Raw genomic sequence first — 24,687 nt, forward strand, 5'->3', positions numbered from 1 at the left:
ACTTGTATTCTACAATATACCACGTAATTTCTTGCTATCATATGAAATGGCTCTTGATTCTTAAACTGTGTCTATTTCTATGCATGGAGAAGATATTTCTTGGCTCGGTCGTTGAAGATTAAGGCTCACAACCAAAAATACAAGAAAAGAACTTTTTCCTGTTACTTTCCATGGCCCAAGACTCAGGAAGAAAACACAACTCAGGTATCTTGTGCTGAGAATGTAAACACCACTACTATATAAATCCCTTACTGATGTTTGATTCACTATCCCCATTTTGGGGCGATCTAAGAAGTGATGCCATACAGCTGAGATTTTTAAGTATCCCTTCTTAAGCACTAAGTTAAGAAATACAAATTATCTAATAACTTAATAGGGTATAAATAGTAGCTAAATATATTGAACTGTAGTCCTACATGTATTGAAATGCTGCTTCCCACAAGATAAACAAGGCATGTGAGGACTGTAGGATCATCATGGGGACTCTTATTGGTCCTCCAGTTTACACCTAAATTCTTGTGGGTTCTAAGCCACAAACACATGACAACAATTTCCTTTTGTCTCTTACTGAACCTGCCCTGTGGCTAACCCAATGCCATGTGGCATCCAGATATCGCCATCCTTCCCGAGCGCTTGGTTTTCTTTTCTTTTCCTCTGTTTATGTCAAGGTTATTTGTGATAATACATTTAGTGCCTGGTTATCACATCGAAGCTTCCAAATGACTTACTAACCAAAAGTATTGACTGAAAATCTGCTAAGAAAACTCAAAGATTTTTAAAATGCAAGATCGAGGCAGAAGGACTACCCAACCTTACTGTATCCAGCTTTCTGCCTGGTGACTGCCAGCTCTTTGATGAGGGGATGGTTGGTTAATATTAGTATTAATATATTGGCTACATTGAACTGGAAAGGACATTTTTTCATCATTGCTTACTCTGAACCACCAAGGAAAAACTACCAGCAACTGAAGTATATGTGAGAAGAACGAAGCTAGTAGTCCTTCTTTCTCTGCCTTGGATGTCTAGAAGGACAAAGCCAGAGTGTGTGATTCATCTAGACCGGACCTTTGCATGTTGCAAACATAATCTCCTTTGAAAGATACCCTCTAGGACATTAGGTGGTCTGTTAAGGAGTTAAGGAGACAAACATTTTTTTTTCTTATTCCATGTCAGATCAGACTTTTAAAAATATCCAGATGAGTAACAACTGTCTAACATTTCTTTAAAAGTCTCATAGATCACCACTGTATGACATATTTTTTTTTTTTCTTCAAGAAATTAAGCTGTCAGAGAGGTCATAATGTGTATTTGTCAAGTGGTAGAGATGATAGTGCATACATCTCAGCTAAGACTGCAGGTAAGGTGAAAGATATGCGATCGGGAATCTGTTGGTAGTACGTTTCAGTTTCTACCACCCTCAGAAAAACCCAGAATCTTAACTGTGGATGTTTACCTACAACCATGTGTGTCATCTTAGAGGCATGGATTCCCATAAGTGGTTTTGCAATTTCATTTTTTTTTAATCTAAAGATGATGCATCTGCCATAGTCCATCTGCCTAGGATACATCTTCTGTTGTTGGGAATAGAAACGATATCTTAAAATGTTGGTGTTTTGTTTCTGAAAGTGCTGCAAACTCCAGCCCTCGGATGAAACCTAATATGATGACTGGCATGCAAAATGATCCAATCTGTATACTTATTTCAGTGCTTCTGGAAGATAGATCTGGATTCACAAATTTTACACCATGTTTGGGTTAGTGGACCCACAAAGTGAGAGCATTCTTGTGTTCTTCAATACTCTACTTATTTCTTGGCAATTCATTATAGGTCTTTTATCACAGTTTTCCCTTAAACATATCTCAGAGATATTGCCTTCCAACATACTTCCTGGTAATGCTAATCAATTTTTCTTTTACATTTTGGGGTTATTAAGACTATCTAACACTCAGTAAGGGCATTTTCATATGCTAAGGGCTTAAATAGAGTGATTTTCCTGTATTTATTTAATGAGACAGGCTGTTGATAATATTTTCGCTTTCCATATGGGAAATCCGGTGACATTTGCTGCTTTCCTATATAGCTTTCCCAAGCTTGCTGGAGCTAGTACAGAAGATATCAGCTCTGGACCTCTGTTCCCTCTAGCCCCAGAGCAGCAGTTCAGAACTGACAGCCGCTGCTTCTACACATTACCGTTTAATTTAACCAATGTGAGTCTCTTGGTGCAGGAAGAATGGTTTGCTGACAGTATATCATTTTTTCATTGTGCTTTGGAGAGTAATTATGGTTGTTATACACATTTGGAAGCATGTCTATGTGTTTCTTTTTTTAAAGAAGGAATTAAGACCATGGAAAATTATGTTTTTAAAATTCAAAATCAATTAAAAAATGTGACACTTAAGACCTATCTGAGGGCTCAGTACATTAAACATGTAAAATGTATTAAAATGTGGAAAACATATAGCTTTCATTACCTAATTCTACAGCTGTCATTTATTTCATTTTGGTATTAATGTAATTGTTGTTCTGAACATAACTGTATATATTTCCTTTACATTAAATTGGCACTTCAATTACAATCTACTTCAGCTCAGATTAATCGCACCAAGATGGCAATTCTATTACATGAAGAGTGAAATTTAATGACTTAATTTTATATGGCTATAATTTCAATGGCTAAAAGTGTGTTTAGTTGCTTTAGCTTTTTTTTTTTAAATTAAAATTAGGCATAATGAATCTTAATTGGAATGCAAGTGGAAAATATATATCATAAAATATGTATGATCATGGTCTATGAAATGTTTCTTCATAAGCATTTAGTTCCACTTTCAGGATTCATTGGAACAATATCGACTAATCAGAAAGAAGTATAATTATGGATGCAATACGTTTTTGTTCAGCCACAAGAATATAACTTTGTTATATTCTTTAACATTAGTCAGAATGCAGTATTACAGACAGATATGCCTTAGACCAGATGGCAAAATTTAAAGTATAGGGAGAGAGACTGTTTACATAAAGAAATACAGAGTTGGTTGGGAACATGTTTAACCATAGGATACACATGAGGAGCAAGCAGAGGCAGTGAACACAGCCCTTCCCTCTGTGTCAGACAGAACTCGTAGTAGAGTTAATGGCCTGACAGCCTACTCAGCAATACGATCTGTCAAACTAGATCTGGGCCAGAGACTAGGCTCTGGCCAGGGGGGGATCTAGATCCTGGCTGGAGAAGGAGGGAAAATGTCTTCATCTATTTGACCAAAGATTGCTTTGCGACCTTCAGTCACCATCTTTCCCCCCAAATTTGGCCACCTTTAGTTGGTTTTTCTTCAAAAAAAAATTTATTGTACTTTACTTTATGTTTATTGTAGTAAACAAATACTTTATGTTTAATTGAATTGTTCTCTTAAATCAAATCATGGTCTTTAATGCATGTACCATTTTGTATTTTTATTTTTAACTTCTGGAGAATGAAGTAGTTTGGTACAATTGCTTTGCAAGTGACCACCGATTACTGAGATTTGTTGATACTCCAGAACACAATTTTACTTCCTAGAAAAATCTTTTCAGATTTAGATTCAAGCAGAATAAGTTGGAGAAAATCATATTTGAATATCTTCATTTATATCTCTAGTAAAATTTACACTTTGGCTTGAATCTGAGAATTATGGGATACCCTGTGTGTTCTACCGAGAATTCTTGAAGATTACATCACATGCCCTGCCATATCCATGACGCATATGGACCCTAGCATCTACATTAAAGTGACCTAGAAAGGCTTCCAGCTGTGCAACAGCTTTTGCCATATATGGGATAGATCAGTAAAAGTGCATTTCCTTGTGTGAAAACTGTAACAGATGTCTGTCAGTGTCTCTAGTAGAATCAAGGTATAAGGACCTTCCAGCCATCTGCTCCTCTCTCTCTTCTGTGTTACTTTTCTGAAGTCTGGGGTAAATCTGTATCTATTGGTCCAGATTTCATGGTTTACAAAGAGAACTCAGATAGGACCATAAGTTACTGGGTAAAAGCTACAATCCTTCCAATGAAGAGGTAAAGCTATTATATGCCTTTTTACCTGTATATATATTTTATTTATGTCTTACTTTTTGTGAATTTCCATACTGCAAAGCTCAGGGATAAGGAAAGTGGAATGGTTCTCAGACTTTCATATTAAATCATTCTGTCTGTCTCCCCAGCCACCCACCCACCCACCCATCCACCTATCCACCCACCCATCCACCCATCCATCCATCCACCCACCCATCCACCCATCCACCTATCCATCCATCCATCCACCCATCCATCCATCCATCCATCCACCCACCCACCTATCCACCCATCCATCCATCCATCCATCCATCCATCCATCCATCCATCCATCCATCATTGTACTGAGGATTAAGCCCAGACCCTTGTAAACACTAGGAAAACAAGTGCTCTGCCACTGAGTTCCACCCGCAGCCCCTCTAATCTCTTTTCATATCATCAGCCTGAAGTTTCTCACCTTTGCCTACTTGACAAAGAAAAAGAATTTGGAGAAGAGGGAAAGCACCTCGTTTATATCTCCCTTTGTCAGGCAAAACTGAAAAGATACTTGGTTTCAGACAGGAAGAATGTGAGAAAATTCTAACTCTCATCTGAATGCAACTGAAGGTTGACCAGCATTTGGCAACAGATCCATCTCTGATTGGGAAGCCCAGAGGGCTCACACCTCCTTGGGCAGATAGTTGCACACAGCTTAGAATCCATGAAAGCCCCAGCAGTGAGACCCTGCTAATTCCCTCCAGGGCCTTCCCCATTCTGAACTTACGAAGGCTCTTCAGACACAGCAGCTCCTTCCTCTAGCTCCTGGGCTTGCTTGAACCATGGCAGCTTGGCTTCTACTGGAAGTTTCTCTGAGAATAAGTACAGCAAGAAGAGAAGAGATTAGAAACTACCTAGGGCTTAAGGCAGATCTTCATTCTCAGCAATTTCTAGCTTTGCTGCATAGGTAGAAGTCATGCTAATAATTGCAAATATTTAGTGTTGTGGCAAATGGTAGTCTCTGAGGAGAGCTGGAGCAAGAAGGCTTGCCAGTGGATTTGAAGAAGACTTCCTAACACTCATCTCTACACACGCTTCTCTTCTCTACACTGAGTTGCAAAGTCCTTTTGTATGAAAGTCCCTGTTCAAAGCACTGGCAATAACCATACAGAGAATCAACAAAGCTCCTTTGACACCTTTTAAAATAAACACAAAACAATTGATGATATTGTGGCATTTTTACAACTGTTTTGCCTTTTAGCTAAGTGTGACCTCATGTTGCATTATATTAAAATCAAATAAACCACCATGCTGAAATTTGTAAAACATTGTTGTTTTAAAGTTCTGACTTATTCAATATCACTCCCAAGGTTCAGTAACAATGGAAATATGTGCAACTGAAGGACCATAAACCGTGATGTGATGTGTTTTACCTATTCATCTAGCCTTGGGCAAATAACTCAGACAATCTTCTTAAGTGCTTCCTGGGGAAAATGTGGAGGAGAAAAAAAAAAAAAAAAAAAAAAAAAAAACCTCGGGAGGTTCTAACTTCTACAGAAGTAACTGCCAAGATTTTCATTTCTGATATATTTATTAAGGTCATTTATGGACATATTTGCCTTTATAGTATAAGCCAGTGAAGCTCTGTCACCATTTTATAGCATATAATTGCGAAGATGAAAGAAATATGTCCACATATGCATGCGCCATGGAGTCATGTGGTATTTTAACGATGCTTACAGAGTCAAGATCACTTTAGCTGTGAAAAATCCAGATTTTCTTCTTGAGAGTTAACCACAGGCTGACTTTTCTTCCCTCTAAAGCTGCTCGATAAAGATAGAGATAATAAAGAACTGGCTATTTTTAGTTGGGTTTTTACTACTTGTCTTCTATTGGCAGCTAGAAATATAGAAAGAAACGCACAGCTGCCGAAAGCCAAGGCGACTGGCTTATGGGTGTGGACCGCCTGCATATGCACCATTTTATAACTCCAGCATTCACTTTAGCCAAAGGACAGCCAGCGTAACTGAGGGTCCATCTTGGCACAACCACAGCCTTGCAATACTTCATTACTGACTTGAACCCATGAGTGCCTGTGGCCATCTCATGTGATATTTGAAGACACTAAAAAGTGTCTTCAATAATCCACTTAAAAGTGATGTCTGGAGAAAACCTAATATATGGCAGGGAGCAGACTAAAAATCCTATTGCATCATAGCTATTGTAACCTCATGATCTCCGATGCACATACTATAGTGTTTTCCACGTTTTACAGACTTAGACTTAAAAATTATTAGAGCAGCCTTACCAGGCCACAGAGAAAGACAATGCAGCCAGTCCTGATGAGACCTGATAAGCTAGGGTCAAATGGAAGGGGAGGAGGACCTCCCCTATCAGTGGACTAGTGGAGGGGCATGGGAGAAGAAGAGGGAGGGAGGGTGGGATTGGGAGGAGGTGAGGGAGAGGGCTACAGCTGGGATATAAAGTGAATAAACCGTAATTAATAAAAATAAATTAAAAATTAAAAAAGAAAAAAGAATAATCTTATGTCTTTTTGTTTTCCTTTTAGACTATTAAGAGCTCAAAATGCTACTCAATCCCAATAATAAGTATAATGCAGGACTACTTTATGGCTGATTTTCATGGAAATATAATGTCTCAAAGAAACAATACAAAGAAAGAAATGGGAACTATGCTTCTCATTACAAATTAGAAGAACATATCATAGAGAATCCTGAACATCTAAATGGTTTGTAATTTTGAGTTTTCATATACAGACCAACAACACTGACCAGAAAGCAGATCAAAATTCACACAGATCACGAAGACCCAGCATAATTATAATGACCCTTGCCTAAGTAGAGATTTTCTAGATTCTTTTAAAAATTTAAATAGTTTCTGACGTCTGTTAAATTCAGATATATACATATCACAGTTCTATTTCAAATTATACTTCTGGAATTCAGTCTCATATTATTATAGTTTTCAACATAGAAATAGTTTTCTGCTTCCTTAGTTTGATGTTTGTGACTTCCTAGCATATGTCAAGCTCAGTAAAGTAGAATATTTGGATTCTCTCCTTGTTTTTAAAAGTAAGAAATGTGAACAGTAAATTACACACATAATTGTAGATATATAACTATATATGTATAATCTGGGTTTCCTTTATGAAGATAAACCCAGTATTTTTCAGCACTGATATTCAAACAGCTTTATGATTTGGAAGACAAATACATACATAGACTTCTATATCTGCTACTTCATAAAGGATGTAATCAAGATCATTTGAACTAGTAATCATCATGTTAAGTGAAATTAGCCAGACTCAGAAAGACACAGTTTCTCTCATAATCAACACATACACACACGCACACACGCATACCACACGACACTGAAGCACACAGAGGGACAGACGGACACACACACACACAGAAGGAAAGAGAAAGACAAGACATACAGACATAGACACAGAGACACACACATGACACTGAGGCACAGAACAACTATTTCGGCAGAGAAAGTGGATCAGTGAGTGACAAGAGCAGAAGAGGGCTGTGGTGGGGTGAGTAAGTGCAAGTTATAATGATATATACACACATACATATATGCATCTATATGAATGAAAATGCCATAATGAAAACTATTATTTTACACAAAACTAAAAACATTGTAAAATAAAACAACAAAACATTTGAAAATGCAAAAAAAAAAAAAAAAAAAAAAAGAAAAGAATCAAGTCTATTTAAAGTAGCCTATGTTATACAGAATCATTGCTTAGAACATTTGGGATAGTTTAACCCAATCTGAGGAGATTAGAGTTGCCTGAGGATCCATTGTCGCCCAGGCAGGGTGAAGGGCTGCTGTGCAGTTACCTCTGGGTTTGTAGCAGGGTGTGGGTATGATGCATTCTTCTTTTATGTGGGGCTTTGTTTTCGCACTGCAGCCTCCTGTGTGCATTCCTCGGTGGTCAATGCAGAGAACCACACGGTATCTGAGTCCCTGGCCACAGGTCACCGTGCACTGGGAAGAGATGGCAAGAGAGAGAGAGAAAGAGAGAGAGAGGACTCATAGGCAAAGCCCGATTTACTTATTTGACTTTCCACCTAAAACTTACATAATATAATTCTTTAAAAAAAAATAACATACATGAATTCTTCTGGTGGATTTAAGCCACTTCTCATCAGTTATTAGATCTGGCTTCAGAGGTGAAGTTAGTTGAAAATTAACTCATTCCTTTAAAATTTTAGGATACGATTAATTAGTGATTAGTTGTACTGTGTGCTAAGACACACATACAGTACCATGCAGAAGACACAAAGCTATAGGTATGCTCAAGTTCGATTACCCATGTAACTTCATTTACTCACTTTGCACATATCTGTCCAAAATATGAGAACTACTTACTCCTGCAAGGATATTAGGAGGTGTTAAACTTCTACCATAAAACATTTATAATGCAGCGTAGAGAATGCAGCTAAAATGGGAATAATCGTTGGCACTCAGTGGGCAGATAGAGAGAGCATCTCTGAGAATTCTGCTAGCCCTGGGGCAGGTCTGATAGAGGAAATGCCCGGCTCTTGAATTTGTCATGACAGCCGCAGTGCAGAATGTTTTGTTATATCTGTTACTGTTTCTGTGGAAAGGACACAGGGGTTTACTTCCACATCTTTTTATCTCCTTCTCCATTTCCTTTTTACAATGTATGTGGGAAACCAAGAGTAACTGTGTGGTGTGTGTGTGTGTGTGTGTGTGTGTGTGTGTGTGTGTGTGTGTATGTGTGTGTGTGTGTGTGTGTGTTTGTGTACAGTGCTGGGGACTGAACCTGATCCTGGGGCCTCAGACATACTAGGCAAATCCTCTACTGTTGAGTCATATTACTGACCTTTTTTAATTTACTTTTTATTTTGATACAGAGTTCATCTCTGTAGTCCAAGCAGGCCTTGAACTCGTATCACTCTCTCAAGTCATTGGGATAACAGACCTGAGCTATACACCCAGCTAAGAATAATGCTTTGAGCTCAATTATAGCAATGATGAAAGCAAATGTAGGTAGCATTTTTTGGTAGCAATAATTCTACTTCATATCCATTCTTAACTATTGTGCTGTTCTCATTTAATCCTTTTTCTTCTCAGTGAAGATATACATAGTTACATTTTTTTTTTACTCTTCACAATCTTTTTACATAAGACACAGTATAATAAAAATGAAATTAACCAAGCCATCTTATAGAAGCAGCTCTCACAGATTAAGGGTCATTCAACACCAATAACTCTTGGAAGGGATTTGCTTCCCAATAGGGAAGAGAAGAAGCCAAGTTGGAGTAACTTGAAGAAAGTTTAACGAACATTTGGTCATGCTGGACTGGGACCTTCCTCCTCCAGGAACTAGGATGGCAGGTGTTGAGCCACCTAGAGTGGAGAAGGCTGATGCTGCACGGGGCACTCAGTGGAGCATGATGGCGACAGGTAAGAGTGGACTTACTCTCCTACTGAACAAAGAAAGAGGGCACAGTTACCGGAGACCACTCCTGTGCCAGCCATTTAGGACAGTCAAAAATGTTGCAGGGCTGAACGATGGGCATCTTAGGGGTGTACATGCATTTCCACTCTTCCACTGAAGTGACATGCCCCAGGATGTCCTCCTCCACACAGGAAACTGCCCGGCTCTGGGTGCCCCCCCCACACGAGGAGGAGCACGCGGTCCACGGGGTGGCCTCCCACCTACAGAAGCAAGGGGAGTCATCAGGGCAGACATGCAAATTGCCAAACCTCCTCAGTGACCTGTCACACCAACCCCACGCCCTGGGCCGGCCATTGGTTCTCCAGAGAACTGAAACTCTCTATTGGCTGAAATTTCATTAGGACGGAAAGCTTCAACCTTGGCAAGACTGTTTCATACATCTTGGATCTCTACAGAAATACAGGAGATTACAATCTGGGGAGCAAGCCACAGGATGCCTGGGCTGTCTGTAACCTATCAACAATGGAGGTTCCGTTTGCAGTCCTCTTTCTGTGGTTTCTCTGTACACAAATACTATGTGTATTTAACACACATATATACATACATGTATGTATGCTTACATATGTATTAAAGTTTAATTATTTTGTACTAAATCCCAGTATGTATTTTTGTAAAAACTAAAACTGAAATAAAGAACTAAGACTTTTGTCTAGATTTGGGTGGATATTTTTGTCTTTAATGTTTTACTTTCGCTTCTGGATTTTTTTTTTTTTTTTTAATAGGAAAAGCTCATACATGATCTCCCCACACAAAAGCTCTTTTTCTCTCCCTTCTGCAACTGTCAGCTCTGGGATTCCACACACTCAGCACAAGTTGTCTACTCGGCCTGTGCATCTGCAAGTTGAGGAACATAAGTGTCAATAACAAGTATTATTTTCTAGCTGGTGACAGACCCACAGACTTCCTTCAGTGAAGCACTCCTCGACTTGTAAACATGCTTGGTTTTGGTTGAAAGGCTTATGGCAACTGAATAGAGATATGCTGATAAATTAAGGCAGAAAATAACAAGATTTCCAATGATGCTTAAAAGAATTTAACCTTTCTTTCTTTCTTTCTTTCTTTCTTTCTTTCTTTCTTTCTTTCTTTCTTTCTTTCTTTCTTTCTTTCTTCTTTCTTTTCTATTTTTCAGTTTTGTAGCAATTGGGACCAGATCTTCACCTCCTAATTCCTTTCTCTCCCTCTGTAGATTTAGACACATAGAACTCCTGTTCACAGCATCATGGGACCCAGTGAGCTATCCTTGTTTCTTACATGTACTTTCAATAGTTAGGATTGCTATGGAGACTTCATGAGAATTCTAATTTTAATGGGAAAGCACCAAAATGACCCTGAGCAGACACACTTCAGTAGCTACATTTTTAAGTATCACATAGTTAATAACTGTAATAATTCTTTAAGTAAGTTTCACATATACTATGGACTTCATTTCTCTTCTGAAGGAGCCAGAATAGTAATGCACATTTCCCATGTTAGAGAAGTTTCTGTTCCATTTGGTCTGTGCTGTTTGGGCTTAGGCACAGGCCTTTGTCTCCACTGCCAATAGACAAGCTATGCTGCCAAATTCAGTACTTTCCCCCAGAAGACACATAAAAATGTTATTGTGGGGAAACTGAGGTTGTCTGACCCTTAGGAGATTGAATAAAAGTTATTTCAAGGGAATGGAGCGGTTCTGCAGAGTTCTCCTTGCAAAGGATGAGACAGTTCTATTCTCCTGTAAATCTCCCCATGACTTCCTGCTGGAGGTGGAGAACAGGCCTGGTTCAGATGGAAGATGGGCCGAACATATAAGTATATACTCAGGCTACATTTAATCTGACAGTGGAACAGCAATATTTTAATGGATATTTAATCACCTAGATGATTGCAGTTCTATAAGGGAAAACATTCTCTAGTTGATACTCTAAAATCTTAAAATTTCACCCCTTATGAAAGGGCGAATGATTAATTTCTGCTTAATGCTAGCCGTACCCATGCGGTTTCACAATGTATGGATATTTTAGTGTCATTATCATAACAAGATAGATGAGGATAATACCACTTTGCATAGCATGGCTCAAACTTACAAATCAGGTTGGTATGTGAAATAGTATGTGACTTCTCATGTAATAATAAAGAACATAGAGGATTTTAAAGCACAGCCTATTTAAGTATGTTAAAGTCTAACAAAAGGTGAGAGATGGCATTCTTTTGTCAAGAGATATTAAAACAGCGGACAGCGTGAACACTACAAATAAAAGAAAATATATCCAAGAATCTTGTCCTAGAAGAATATAAATGAATATAAATATAAATGTCATACATTTCAGCTTGCTTGAGTTTTAATCACCTTAAATCTAGACTAGGTTTAGTTTAAGAATTTTTCAAAATTAAAAAGAATGTAGAGAAAGAGATATGAGCTCACTGTCAATTAAGACAGTTCATCATGATGTATTGTTACACTGCGATTTAGGCTAAAGGAAGGGCAGAGGGCGGGAAATTACAACCTAAAGTGTATTAATTGTGTGTGTGTCTCTACTCGTGTGAACCCTGCTTAAATGTTTTAAAGAGGGAGGCTTTCTGCCTCAGTTATCAAGACTTTCTATTTGAAAACTACGTGAGCTTTACTTCTGTTAAATGATAAGCCATTTATAGGAATAGCTGCCACTTGCTAGAACTTTGTCAGTACAGCCTACTTCGTGTCTTTGGAACTACTGGGAAACAGAAGTGCAAGGGGCGAGAAATGTAGCCCGTTTGCCAATGGATCTGCCCTCTTCAGCTGAGATGCATAGACATATCAAATAACTACACAGGACACTGTGCACAAACCAGCGAGTGGAAAGTAGGCATTTGAGGCAGCACCAGAGTTTAGACCCTCGAGGGAAGTCTTACTCTATAGGAAGTCGAGACTACCATATGAAAAGCATTACTTACACCAGAAAAAAATAAAGAAGAAAAATCGTAGAATATGACAGGAATCTAAGGATTTCCTGATCGGAGAAACATAAACTCAGTGCTGTTCACACTGACACCCGGCTCTACGTTTGTTTTAAAGTAGATGGCTTTCCTCCATATGAACAGAGCAAATATCCTAGCATACTTACTACCCTACAGATGCAGAAATGGAACTCAAGGAAATCTTGGCTCAGTTATGTTTATCTTTAGATTTCTTTCAGTACATTATAGAGAAGACTTCTGGACAAAGATACCCAAGGAGCATTCTGAGGTCATTTATCGTTTTCTTTATCAGTACAGTTATAGCACTGTAGGAGCCAGCTGACTGGTCAGGTAGCCATTTTGCAACAATGGTATCTAGCGTCAGCCAATCTCCCTTTGAACATGGCAACTAGAGTGCTGACAAGACCGTCTCCTGCCAGTCACTGGGAATTTTTTGCTGGACACTGGACAACATTATATGCATTTATACACGTGTGAATACCTACATAGGACCCACTCATATCTGTGTGAACATGCGTGTTTATTTATCTAGGTTGCTGAGCTAGGACTGAGAGACTGAGGTCTCACTGTGGTGTAGGATTAGCATCTAATTAAATTAGAATAGATTAGGAATTCAGAGACTTTCAATTAAATTTGCTGAATGTTGCTGTTCAAAAACAGTTATTCGCTGGCATGTTTTAGTTTAGGATTTAGCAAACTACTGTAGATTATGTTAACTGCTCATGGTCTCATAGAAACCTGGGACTCTAAATAGCAGCTGACTCCCTGGGGGCCAAATTAGTAAAGAAAACAGCAGAGCTATTTAAAACTAATTCCAATTTCTGCTACCTGTGGAGCTACTTCCGATACAGCAAGCAATACAACTGGTAACTAGTGTGCTTCTCAGCAACCCCAGTTTTCTCACAAATATAAAGATTAAAAAACCATTTAAAAATATTTGAATACCTTTTCTCCTAGTCTTTAAAATATGCTTTAATGAAATAATACAGCAACTGATCTTTACATGTTGGGAAAAACAAGCAAACAAACAAACAAACAAACAAACAAAACTTACTCTGGAAAATGTTCTCAACAATAAGAATATGAAATTACCCGTAGGTGATTATAATTCTTCAGAAGTAAAGAAGGTGAACAAAGCCCCTGTAGGAATAATTCCATGTCTGAAATTTTATGCTGTGGTGTTGTGATCACACTTCGGGCAGTGTTTGTTTAAGTCAGCAATGGCTCTGCAGCGAGCAGGCTCCTACCCACAGGAGCCGGAGAGGGAGTGAAAAGGGAGTGAATGGAAGACATGGCAGAAACAGACGTACCGTAGCTAATTACGGTGGGTTACTGTGTCCACTCCAATAAAATGTGCTTCCATCAAAACGGTTTCTGAGCGACAAGCCTACACTATGGGTAGGCCAGGATTAGTCAAGAGGAGAGCTCAGGTTGGATTTGCAAAAATCTACCACCTACCATCTTATTTGTAGAAATAACAGAATCTACAGCTCTACGTTTTACATACATACACTAAAGCATCAGAAGACCGAACTGCTCATTCTAACATCAGGACGATTGATTTACGTACCGAGGAAGGGGATGGTAGAGGTCATAAGGCATGATCTGCTTGTATCCGTCACTGTTAGGAACAACAATGCCAACCCTCTGAGTAGAAGGCACACACAACAAGATAAACACTAAATGATTACATCATACACATTTCTTATACAATTGCAAAAAAACATTTATAAATCATCTCTGAAAACAGCACTGAAACAGTTCGATATTTATGCTAGTGTAGGCTGGAGACTGGGGAAAGCTCTTTGAAAACACTATTTTCTATAATTAGTCCTCTGATCCACGCAGGAAATACCACTGAAAAGGGAGATGGTGAGAAACCTTGGTACCGCATTATTAGCTATGGCACAACAAGCTTGTAAATGTTCTTTAATCCCCCAAATTATCCATCCTATGCGGTCATTATTATTATCATCATTATTAATGTTACTTCCAGATGCCCATGGAGCAATTACAGTTACTGTCTCACTGTTGATGAAAGAGAAAGCTCTGTGAGCAGGAGGTTATGGACTACAGAACTGACAAGACTACAACATGCATCAGCAAATAGGCTCCCACTTCTGGCAGATCTGAAGCTTCACTAACACCTGGAGAGCAGCCACTTGGATGTTTTATCAAGGGGAGGGAGGAACTACCAAATGTTATAGGCAACGGTTAGCAAGAGCAAACTCCTTACCAAAAGGAAGTAATGAAACTGTTCACAAATATGAAAGTGTTTTCGTCTATAAAATATTATACAGCGCTAATGGCTTTATCAGGCTGCTTCTGATTGTTGGGGCTGTCATTAATACCCTGGCAACCTGGTGGGGTTCAGAGACTGAGTGCTGCCACAAGACGGGCATTTTGTACTGTGTGGCTGAGGGATGAGCAAGAAAGGACGGCACGGGCTGTGTTGAAGGTCTTTAGGTATCCAGTGTACTAGGTTACCCAATTCTTTGATTTCAACTAGTATCTCTCATTGGTAACATGGTGTCATCCCCCCCCCCCCCCGTGGTGAAAAATGTCTTACTACTTGGCTGTCGAGATGCTAGGGCGGCAGAGGCTCCCATCATAAGGAGGATAGAAAGAGTGTGGAAGGGCACAAACAGAAGATGGTTTATTTTCATATGACAAGTGCTGGGGAACCCCTCTCTTGAACACTAAAGAGACCTGTATATTCTGCTTGTGTTCCTGGGATGCATGTGTGTGTATTTACATATCTACATAATAATTAAAATATGTTCAGTATGTTTACACTTACATCTAAGTGAACAGATTTCCACCTTGACTCTGTCATCTGACATGGGTTGGTATCATACTTTTAAAACTACAGCTACCAAATCTAAGCATTTCATTAGGAAAACTGGGCTGGACTTTTTTGCTGTGCATCAGACAGCAAAAAACATGGACTAAAAATTATGAAAAGAAACAAACAACAACAAAAAAGAGGACTGACTGTAAGGCCCTAAGAAACTGACTAAAATTGAAGGAGATGCATGAGAGAATCTAGGTGCATTTCAGAGAAAGTAGAAATGGTTGTAAAAGCAGATTTCCCGGGATGGAATGTTTATTCACTAATTTACTTTACAGAAGTAGGTTTTCTGTGTTTATTTATTTGACTGTTTTTTTTTTTTTTTTTACCCATTTCCTGATAAAAATGTTCATGGTATGCAAATGAGGGGGCACACCTGTGTATATTCTGTCACAGTGCTCATGAGAGAGATACTGCAATGGGCATGAACTGTGTGGGTCTTTAACACAACAATGAAATGATTATCATATTAAATTTTGTCCCAGCTTTTGGAGTTAAATATCCCCTTTTTTTTCCTACCTCCTGATAAAAGCTTAATCCTGGTTTTTGTTAGAAACACAAGATCTCTTTTAAATAATTTTTTTGTATGTAATAATCAAGAGAATTTTTCTTTTAAAATGATAGTATTTTAAAGAATGCTAGTATCTCAAAATTCTTTTAAAATTTTGGAATATATTGTTATTTAATAGAAGCAAATTAAGGTATAAATCAAATAGGCTGAAGTTAGGTTTTACCTAACTGGTTCATTTCTATATCAATTTCTAAATGCAGAAATGCATACCATTACCTTCTCCTTTGGAAAAATTTATGGCTGTAATTTGTCATCTTCAATATGAAAATGAGCTGTTGCAGGTCTCTGTCAACTGATTTATCTGCTGATGATATTTGAGATGGAGATAGTAATACTGAATAAGACAAGGTGAGCTGAAGAAAGGGGAGAAGTGGGGAGAGTACAGAGACGTCGGGATGTTACGCTTTGCTTTGGATTGATTTAGAAATCATGTTTGTATTTGAACAAGAATCTTTAAACCTATAGGTCTGTTTGTCTTTCTGTGGCATGGGTCATGTCGAAGACTCTGTGGCACCTGTGAAAACAGAACTATAGCAAAACAATGGTGCTCTGTCCAGCCCTCAAATGCATCTTCATGAGCCTGGGCTCTGCTCCCTCCTGTGGCTCTGGCCACAGCCCTGAACTTTGCCTGCACTGTGATGGAGGGGAAGGGAAGCTTGCCTAACATGCTCATTGCTTACCTTTAGGACACATTATTTTTTTTCCCTCAGTGTACATCATAAAGGATGGTGGAAAGAGACACTACTAAGGGACTTGATGAAACTCTTCCCAAGTTTAGGTCTAGATGTGAGTGTGTTTATGTACATACATTTAGACATATCTCTGAATACATGGACAGGAGGGAAGGAAGTGAACACAGTTTTAAAAATTATCACAAAGGGACACTGTAAGAGCAAGGCACTCATTCTCCACTGCTCCAATAACCTGACCCCTTGAATATTTTCACAGTGGCAGTGACACTACTCCGTTGTAAGGAGTGTTGAGAGCAGAAGCTGAAGATAAGAAAGAGAAAGACACTTTCCACCTAATTGACCCAAAGCACCCAGTTTACTCAACTGTCTGATGTTATGACAGATTCTTATAATGAAATATTACACAGAACAGAAATTTATAAAGCACTCTGAGCCACCTTTAATAATAAAGTACCTGATAAAATAAGTATAAAATAGAATATATCATTAAGCCCACAACATTAGAGAATTTATATATTGACGCTTCATCTATAACACAATTATCAGCTTGTGTATGTGTGTTCCCAGGTATATACACGTAAACATATAAGCACATACGTGTATATACATAAATGTATATGTATTCTCACACATATAGTAGGGAAATACCTAACAACCCTGGTTTGTTCCTATGGGTTGGATATTTTTCTTTGCAGTAAAAAACATCTTCCTGTTTTGCAAGTTCTAAAATAACATGTCTCCTACAACCTCAGCAATTAGAACACTGAAATACAGTAAAATTTAAATTAAAAAGTATAACATGGGAGCATTTGGAATTGAAAGAAACGAATTAAATGAGTTAAATTAAATAAATCACCTATAATTCTACATGCCACCTAAATATCAGTGAGGCTCTGTGCAGGAATGATCTAAGATGCACTTTGAACAATAGCCATGACCTTAAAAAGTCAAGCTAGAATCGGGGCCACACCACTCAGTTGTGGAATTCATGTATTGTGATAAATATTTCCTTACAAGAAAAACTCAAATGTAATTCATGCCACAGACACCTAACACACGTGGTTCTCTCTCTCTCTCTAAATACATATATGTGCGTATGTATTAAAAATGTATGTATAAGCATCATATTGCTTCATAACTGTGCAACCCAACTCACTTTGGGCATATTTGTGTCCCAGATTTTAGCTGGCTCCTCTTCACCTTTTCCATGGTACCAAACATTAAGCCTCAAAGACTGGGAAACTACAGTTTTTTTTTTTTCCCAAGAATGAAGTTATATGTGCTACAGTATTCTATGAGGTTCCATCTTCCTTAGATGATTTCCAGGCAGTATTAGAAACCACCCTCTTCCTAACTAGCACAGCAGAGACTAAAGAAATGTCAAAAGAAGCTCAAGAATTTTGATTTTCCTTGAGAGGCGGAGAGAGAGGATCAGGGTCTAATGAGGGGAGGACCACATGAGAAGCTTCCGAGTTGAATGTCAGTGTTCTCCTTGCTACATCCTTTCCATGTATATGACCTTGAGTACTGGACATCTGTATCTTTGTTTCCATCTTATGAAAAACCCAAGTGGTGGACAAGACATGAATTTTAAGATGAAGGGAGAATGGAAGGCAAGAAACTCAGGCTTGGAGAATTTGTATTACTTTTTCCTGCCTGGTGGCTGCTGAGTTGCAAGCTTGATAACCTTAAGATGATTGTCTCCAAATTCTTCCTGCTCTAACACCTGTCAACGTTCTAAATGATAGGTGCCCTTGACCGAGAGTCAGGTTGGAATCAACTGATAAAATATTTTATATAGCAGTCCTTATTTTTTTTGTGTGTGTGTGTAGCCTTTGCTGTCCTGGAGCTTGATTTGTAGACCAGGCTGGCCTCAAACTCACACAGATCCACCTGCCTCTTGTCTCCGTGAGTGTCAGGATTACAGGCATGCGCTATCGTGCCAGGTGGTCCTGATGTTTTTTTTTAACCACAGTAATGCCAAATTATGGTGTAATTTGTATCAATCAATGATACCTGGGTTGCAAGGGAACCAGGCTCAAGAACCCTGATTCACTGACATGATGTAAGAAAAATGTATCAGACAAAACCTCATTTCCTCCTATAAAACTAACTTCTGAAGAGTTTTAGCATCTTAGATTAAATGATAAAAACTTTCTGCAATTTAAATTTCTGGCATTTCTTTCTTGACATCAATAAATGCCATTTCTGTATTACTTTTAAATAAGTAGGACTGTTTTTTCCTTAGGATTTATTTTCCTCTTCTGTTGCATGTCCCAGAAAATGGCTCGAGTGAACACCAATACTTGAGACTCCATGGAAGATGCTTGCTTCATCTGGATTCTGCTCACTTTGTCGAACACGCAAACTTGCAGTGCAATGGTTCCACGTCACTTTGGAAGCAGACCTCCCTGGCTGCTGAAGGCAACACGCATGACTGGGTAACTGCGGGGGATTGGTAACGGTCTCAGGGCTGCGTTTCTGTAGAGTGAGAGATGCCGTGGAACTGGAAGCACGGAGCTCCATATCCCAGCTTGCTTTGATGGAGCTGCACTCAGAATGCTCCTTACCCTCTCTGGCCTGTTACCTCCACAGGGAACAGAAAACTAAACCAAAGTAATGAACATGTAAGCATCTTAAAAACTTTTAATGGGCATGATTTTGGGCAGGTCAGTTTAGCTGTCTGAGTCTAGCTGTGTATTCACTGAATACTTGGCACCTCTATTTCACAGAATCCTCACAGTACCTGGCAGGAATATTATGTTTTTACAGATGGGAAACTAAAGGTGTGAAGTAAAGAAATGTTTTACACAGTGGTAGGTAAAAATAAAAAATGAGGATGACATTCCCTTTCCGAGTAACTCACAGGGTGATTAAAAGGATTGCACCAATTAGTTACACGTTTTAAAAAATTGAAAGGTAATATAAGAAGGGAGCTAACTGTTAAAATGAACTGGATTGATAGAAGACATGAATTGCTTGATAACTGAGTTATAGGTATGGTCAATTATTTTACTGTCAGGTAATGGGTGGTGTGTCTGTGAGCTTTGGTTCTCTTTGATCACACACCCTGAAATGCAGTACAACTTTGCTTTGCTATCCTAAATAAATCCACGAAGGCAGAAATGAGATTTTTTTTTTAACCACCTATTTAAATGAGATTGGTCAGAAGAAGGTTGTTAGTTTTCTAAATCATTCATTTTTTTTTCTAAATCAGTCATTCACTTGTTGCAATAAAACAGAATACTTCAAGATGTGTATTATTAAGGACACCTTTTTTTTTCCTTGCTCAAAAAGTCATCCATTTTCTAGTCCTTAAATAGGGCTTTCCTTTTAGGAAACCAAAACAACAAAATCCCTTATGGGTTGAATGGCAATGGCTCACAGCTGGTTCACTTGAGGAATTAGTCTAAGTAAGATCATCTCTACCTTAAAATCCCAATAAATGTGATTTAGCTTCAAGGTGACATTTTCCTATGAATTGTCTCCTATTGTAAGAACTACTTTCTGGGCTCAGAGAATTTTAGAGTTTCATCTTTCCTTTTCATTGGTTAAAAACAAAACCAAAAACAAAGCAAAACAAAAAAACCCCTAACATCCAGAGAGCGGTTTTTCAAGGTAGCATCGGTACTACCAGCTCGGCCGTGCTCTCAGTCATAGCTGCAGTAACATTTACTGAATGCTTACTGTGTGTCAGGCCCTCCACTAAGCCCTGTAAATGTATGGTAGCATTTATTTCTTGTGACAATTTTATGAGGTAAGGACTGTTATTATTGTCACTTTACAGGATGAAAATCTGAGGCTTAGTGAGAATAAGTAATTTGCCAAAGGCTGTTCAACTTCTAGGTGGCAGATCTGTAGCCTCAAGCCAAGTCGTGTCACTCCAAAGCTTTCATTCCTTCCACCAGGCTCTACTGTTGGTCTCCCAGTAAGCATGAGACTTCAGTTTTTTTTTTTTTTTAATGCCTATGCCTCTCAGTGCACTGTCTTTGCAGATGTAGAGTATTTCTTTATAGTTTTACTAGGATTCAAATCTAAGACCCATTTTCACAATTTGGTAGTAACCAAATTGTGATTTTTAAAATTTTTTTAAATTATTAATTACACTTTATCCACTTTGTATCCCCCCATAAGCCTCTCCCTCCTCCCCTCCGGGTCCCACCCTCCCTCCCCATTCTTCACGCATGCCCCTCCCCAAGTCCACTGATAGGGGAGGTCCTCTTCTCCTTCCTTCTGATCTTAGTCTATCAGATCACATCAGGAGTGACTGCATTGTCATCTTCTGTGGCCTGATAAGGCTGCTCCCCTCTCAGGGGAGGTGATCAAAGAGCAGGCCAATCAGATTATGTCAGAGGCAGTCCCTCTTCCCATTACTATGTAACCCACTTGGACACAAAACTGCTGTGGACTACATCTGTGCAGGGGTTCTAGGTTATCTCCATGAATAGTCCTTGGTTGGAGTATGAATCTCTGGGATGTTCCTTGTGTTCAAATTTTCTGGTTCTGTTGCTCTCCTTGTGTGGTTCCCGTCCTCTCCAGCTCTTAATATTTCCTACTTCTTACATAAGATTCCATGCACTCTGCCCAACAGTTGGCCATAAGTCTCAGTGTCTGCTTTGATAGTCTGCAGGGCAGAGGCTTTCGGAGGCCCTCTGTGGCAGGTTCCTAGGTTGTTTCCTGTTTTCTTCTTCTTCTGATGTCCAACCCCTTTGCCTTTCAGGATGGGGACTGAGCATTTTAGTCAGGGTCCTCTCTCTTGATTAGTTTCTTTAGATGTACAGTTTTTAGGAGGTTTATCCTATGTTATATATCTATATGAGTGAGTATATACCATGTGTGTCTTTCTGCTGGATTTTTTTTTTTTTTTGTCAAAGTGAAATAGAGCTGGAAAAACAAAACCAAAGACCACAAAACAGCTGACCAACCCCAAACACCACCTGGATCATCAGAACTGCCACTTGGAGCATTCAAGTTTAGGCATCTGTTGGACATTGTTGCTCTAAATTCCCAAGAGGAAGTGGAATTTAGATGTAATTTTGTTTACTAGTGGCTGTGCCCTGGTAGCATAATGAGAGTGTTTTACACCTGTCTAACCCTCACCGATTCAAGCTGCTTCATTATTGCCTTGGAGGGAAAAGCCAAAGGTGTATGCTACATCAGTCTGTAAAGGTGGCTCTCTGCTCTTTCCATAGCACCCTGCATGGGGTCTCCATCAGCAAAAGGTTGCATGCTCTCTACTTCAAAGTGCTCTAGGAACACTGTGCTTCTTAGATGGCCAAGTGAAACCTTTTTAGTTGTTTCTTCACCACAAGCAAATACTCTGAGGCTTTCTGGCAACAAAATAGGTATGACCTTCCACCCAAGAGACTAAAGTGGCATGAGCCACTGTACACATTTCAACAAGGCTGCCTCTGGTGTAAGGAAGAAGCGACAATTATGGCAATGCAGACACATGACAGGTTTGACATGTGATTAGATCTGGGATGTCTGTGGCATGGGAGAAGGCTCATAAGTGTTAGAAGTATAAAACAGAGACCTAAGCATGCAATAGATCCCTGAAAGGTGGGAGTGGCATATCTTTGGACTTCCAGGAGTGCTCATTCTGGACTATCATGGCACCTGCAGCAGACTGTGTAAGAACACGTGATCACCCTGTGACATCATGGCCTCGAGTTGCCAGTGAAAAAACAGTACTAATTTTAGCAAAAAGCCATTAAAGCTTTATACCTCTCCTTCCCTTTTCTTAGTCTGATGTGTTGGCTCCCTTTGGGGGGCCACTTTTGGCTAGGAAACGGTCTATTTTATCACTTCATAAAAATGACTGCATAAGTGACATGAACAGAAATCATCAACTCCAGTGAGAGCAATGGCTGGGCAGCCAGCTAAGGTCTACCACAGGGCAGCATTCTGAATTTTTGCCTCAGCAGGACATCAAGTTACTACATGGCCTGGGTGTTGAGGCTTGCTTTTAGAAGAGGAAACGAAGGATGAGGAAGCACTGAATCCTAGGTGTCTGCTCTGTGTAGGAGAGTCCTGTCTGTACAACTGACAAAACCAAAAAAGAAACAGCGAATGCAGTAACAATGCTCATTCTGGCCACTGGGGAACGTAAATGAATTCTATTATTTTCATTAAATGTTTTAAAATGAACGTTGAGAAGCAGAGAAAGTGATAAAACCAGAAATCCTTTTGAAGAGAATAGGCCAGATGCTCACTGTCTGTTCAGGATCATCTGTAGCCATGGCAGCTGGCTGGTGTGATGTCATGAAGAATATAAGAACAAGAAACAAGAGAAGGGAGGAAAAGCTAAACAGGAGATGGGAAGGCAGACAGGGAAAAGAAGGGAGGACTCCCACAACTGGACAAATGGTAAGTAGTGAGGCGTTACTGAGGGAAAAGCCGAGGCTTGGAAGTTATTAACTTAAAGTTGAAAGATTATTTAGAGTCATTACTAAATATTGTGTGTGGTTCAAGCATGTGTGCGTGTGTGTGTGTCCAGGTGCTGTTATAGTAGGGAATATCAAAGGACCACATTGCCCTTCTATGGAGACCACTACTTAGTCTTTTAAGGCAGAGCATCTCACCAGATCTGGAGCTAGGCTAGAGGCCAGCCAGCCCCAGGGGTCCTTCTGTCTCCACTGTGCTAGCTCTGGAGTGACAGGCATCTGTGGCCTTGCATAGTTTTGTATTTGGATGCCAGGGCTTCATGTTTAGGCAGTGAGCTCTGTCACCTACCTGAGCCATCTCTGTAACCCCTAGTGTCATTTTTGCTGTTCATGGCACATCTCTCTCTTGAAAGGGAACAAGACTTGAACTCATTATCTGATATGATTTTACTTCTATTTTATATAATGAGCCCCAGATCCTAGGGTTTACAGGAAAGACAGGAGATCTAAGTGACTATATATAATGATATTTTATATAACAATATGGGAATTAAAAATGTGTGATTTTATACTAAGAATGCCTTTGTTTTTGCTCTTTGAGAATTTCTGATTTTGGACAGAAAGGTGTTGTTTTAATGTCATTGTACCCCTTTTCACTTAATATGACACCATTAAATCTTTAAAAGTGAGAAATCAGTTGCTCAGTGACTTGATTCCATCATCCAACGAGAGAACCTCATCTTAGAAAGGCAGATAGGCCCTGAGCCAAGCCTTTCTGGGGTCCTCATGGAGCGCAGAAGGTAATGCCATGAACTCCACAGGAAGCCTGGAACACCTTAAGCTGAGCTCTACACTCCTCTTCCCCAGGCTGGCTTCCCTCAAGCATCTCCTACTGCTAAGTCTTAATTTTTACAGCTTTCTCTAATTAGATCTTCAATAAAAAAAATAGTTTTCTAGCTTCCAACTTCTTTTTTTCTTTTCTTTCTTCTTTTTTTAATAGCCACCTGTCCCAACATTTATGCATGTGCTATATTAGACAGTTTAAAATAACACAGGGTATAGACTGAACAGGCACTCTTCTTTCAACCTAACTTTTTTTTTGTCATTGGATAATAAGAAATGGGCCAAAAATGTTATTCCCACAGAGAAGGGTGGGTAAAAACCAGAGACTAGAAACAAAGGCTAAATTTTTCTCATTACAAACATTTTCTTCAAATTGATAACAACGGTGCTTTCATTCCAAACCCTCATTCATGGCCATGTCGTCCTGTAGGCAGCTTTTCCCAAGTGAGGAAAAGCTGAATGGAACTGTGGGGAAATGAATCTCTCTCTCCTAGAAGCACGCATATAAAATTTCACAGACATGTATATGTGAGATTTTCAGTCTCCCTGTGACTAAGTTGGAAATAATGAATAGTCATCTGAATTAAGGCAAATATGCCTTTTCCTGTTATAGGTATGGATAAAAATTTATAAATAGTGTAATTTTAAAATCAGACTCAATTGAATTGGTTATAATTATCATAGTTAAAAATACTTCAGTTACTCACTATTTCTCAAAACTTAACACCTTATTTAGTATTATTTCACACCCATCTTTTAGTATTCTGATATAAACAGGAAGCTAAATTAAACTAAAATTTAAAGCTATAAGCTATCTATTCTTTTTGTTCCTTCAATGAGTTTACTTTTATGAGGTATGTATATGATT

At 39.0% G+C, this 24,687-nt stretch overlaps 1 protein-coding gene across 1 annotated transcript in view; it reads right to left on the bottom strand.

The window, feature by feature from the left end:
* Nucleotides 1–24,687, bottom strand: part of Adamtsl1 (ADAMTS like 1) — a 398,322-nt gene that overhangs the window by 180,849 nt on the left and 192,786 nt on the right. The window contains exons 10-13 of the mRNA XM_055629652.1: nt 14,047–14,097; nt 9,538–9,742; nt 7,894–8,041; nt 4,809–4,893 (exon numbers count right to left, since the gene is read on the bottom strand). Coding sequence (XP_055485627.1) covers nt 4,809–4,893; nt 7,894–8,041; nt 9,538–9,742; nt 14,047–14,097 — 489 coding nt within the window. The remainder of the gene's footprint in view (nt 1–4,808; nt 4,894–7,893; nt 8,042–9,537; nt 9,743–14,046; nt 14,098–24,687) is intronic.

This window comes from Psammomys obesus, unplaced genomic scaffold (genome assembly GCF_907164565.1).
Source record: "Psammomys obesus unplaced genomic scaffold, mPsaObe1.curated_primary_1811, whole genome shotgun sequence".
Taxonomy (NCBI): Eukaryota; Metazoa; Chordata; class Mammalia; order Rodentia; family Muridae; genus Psammomys; species Psammomys obesus.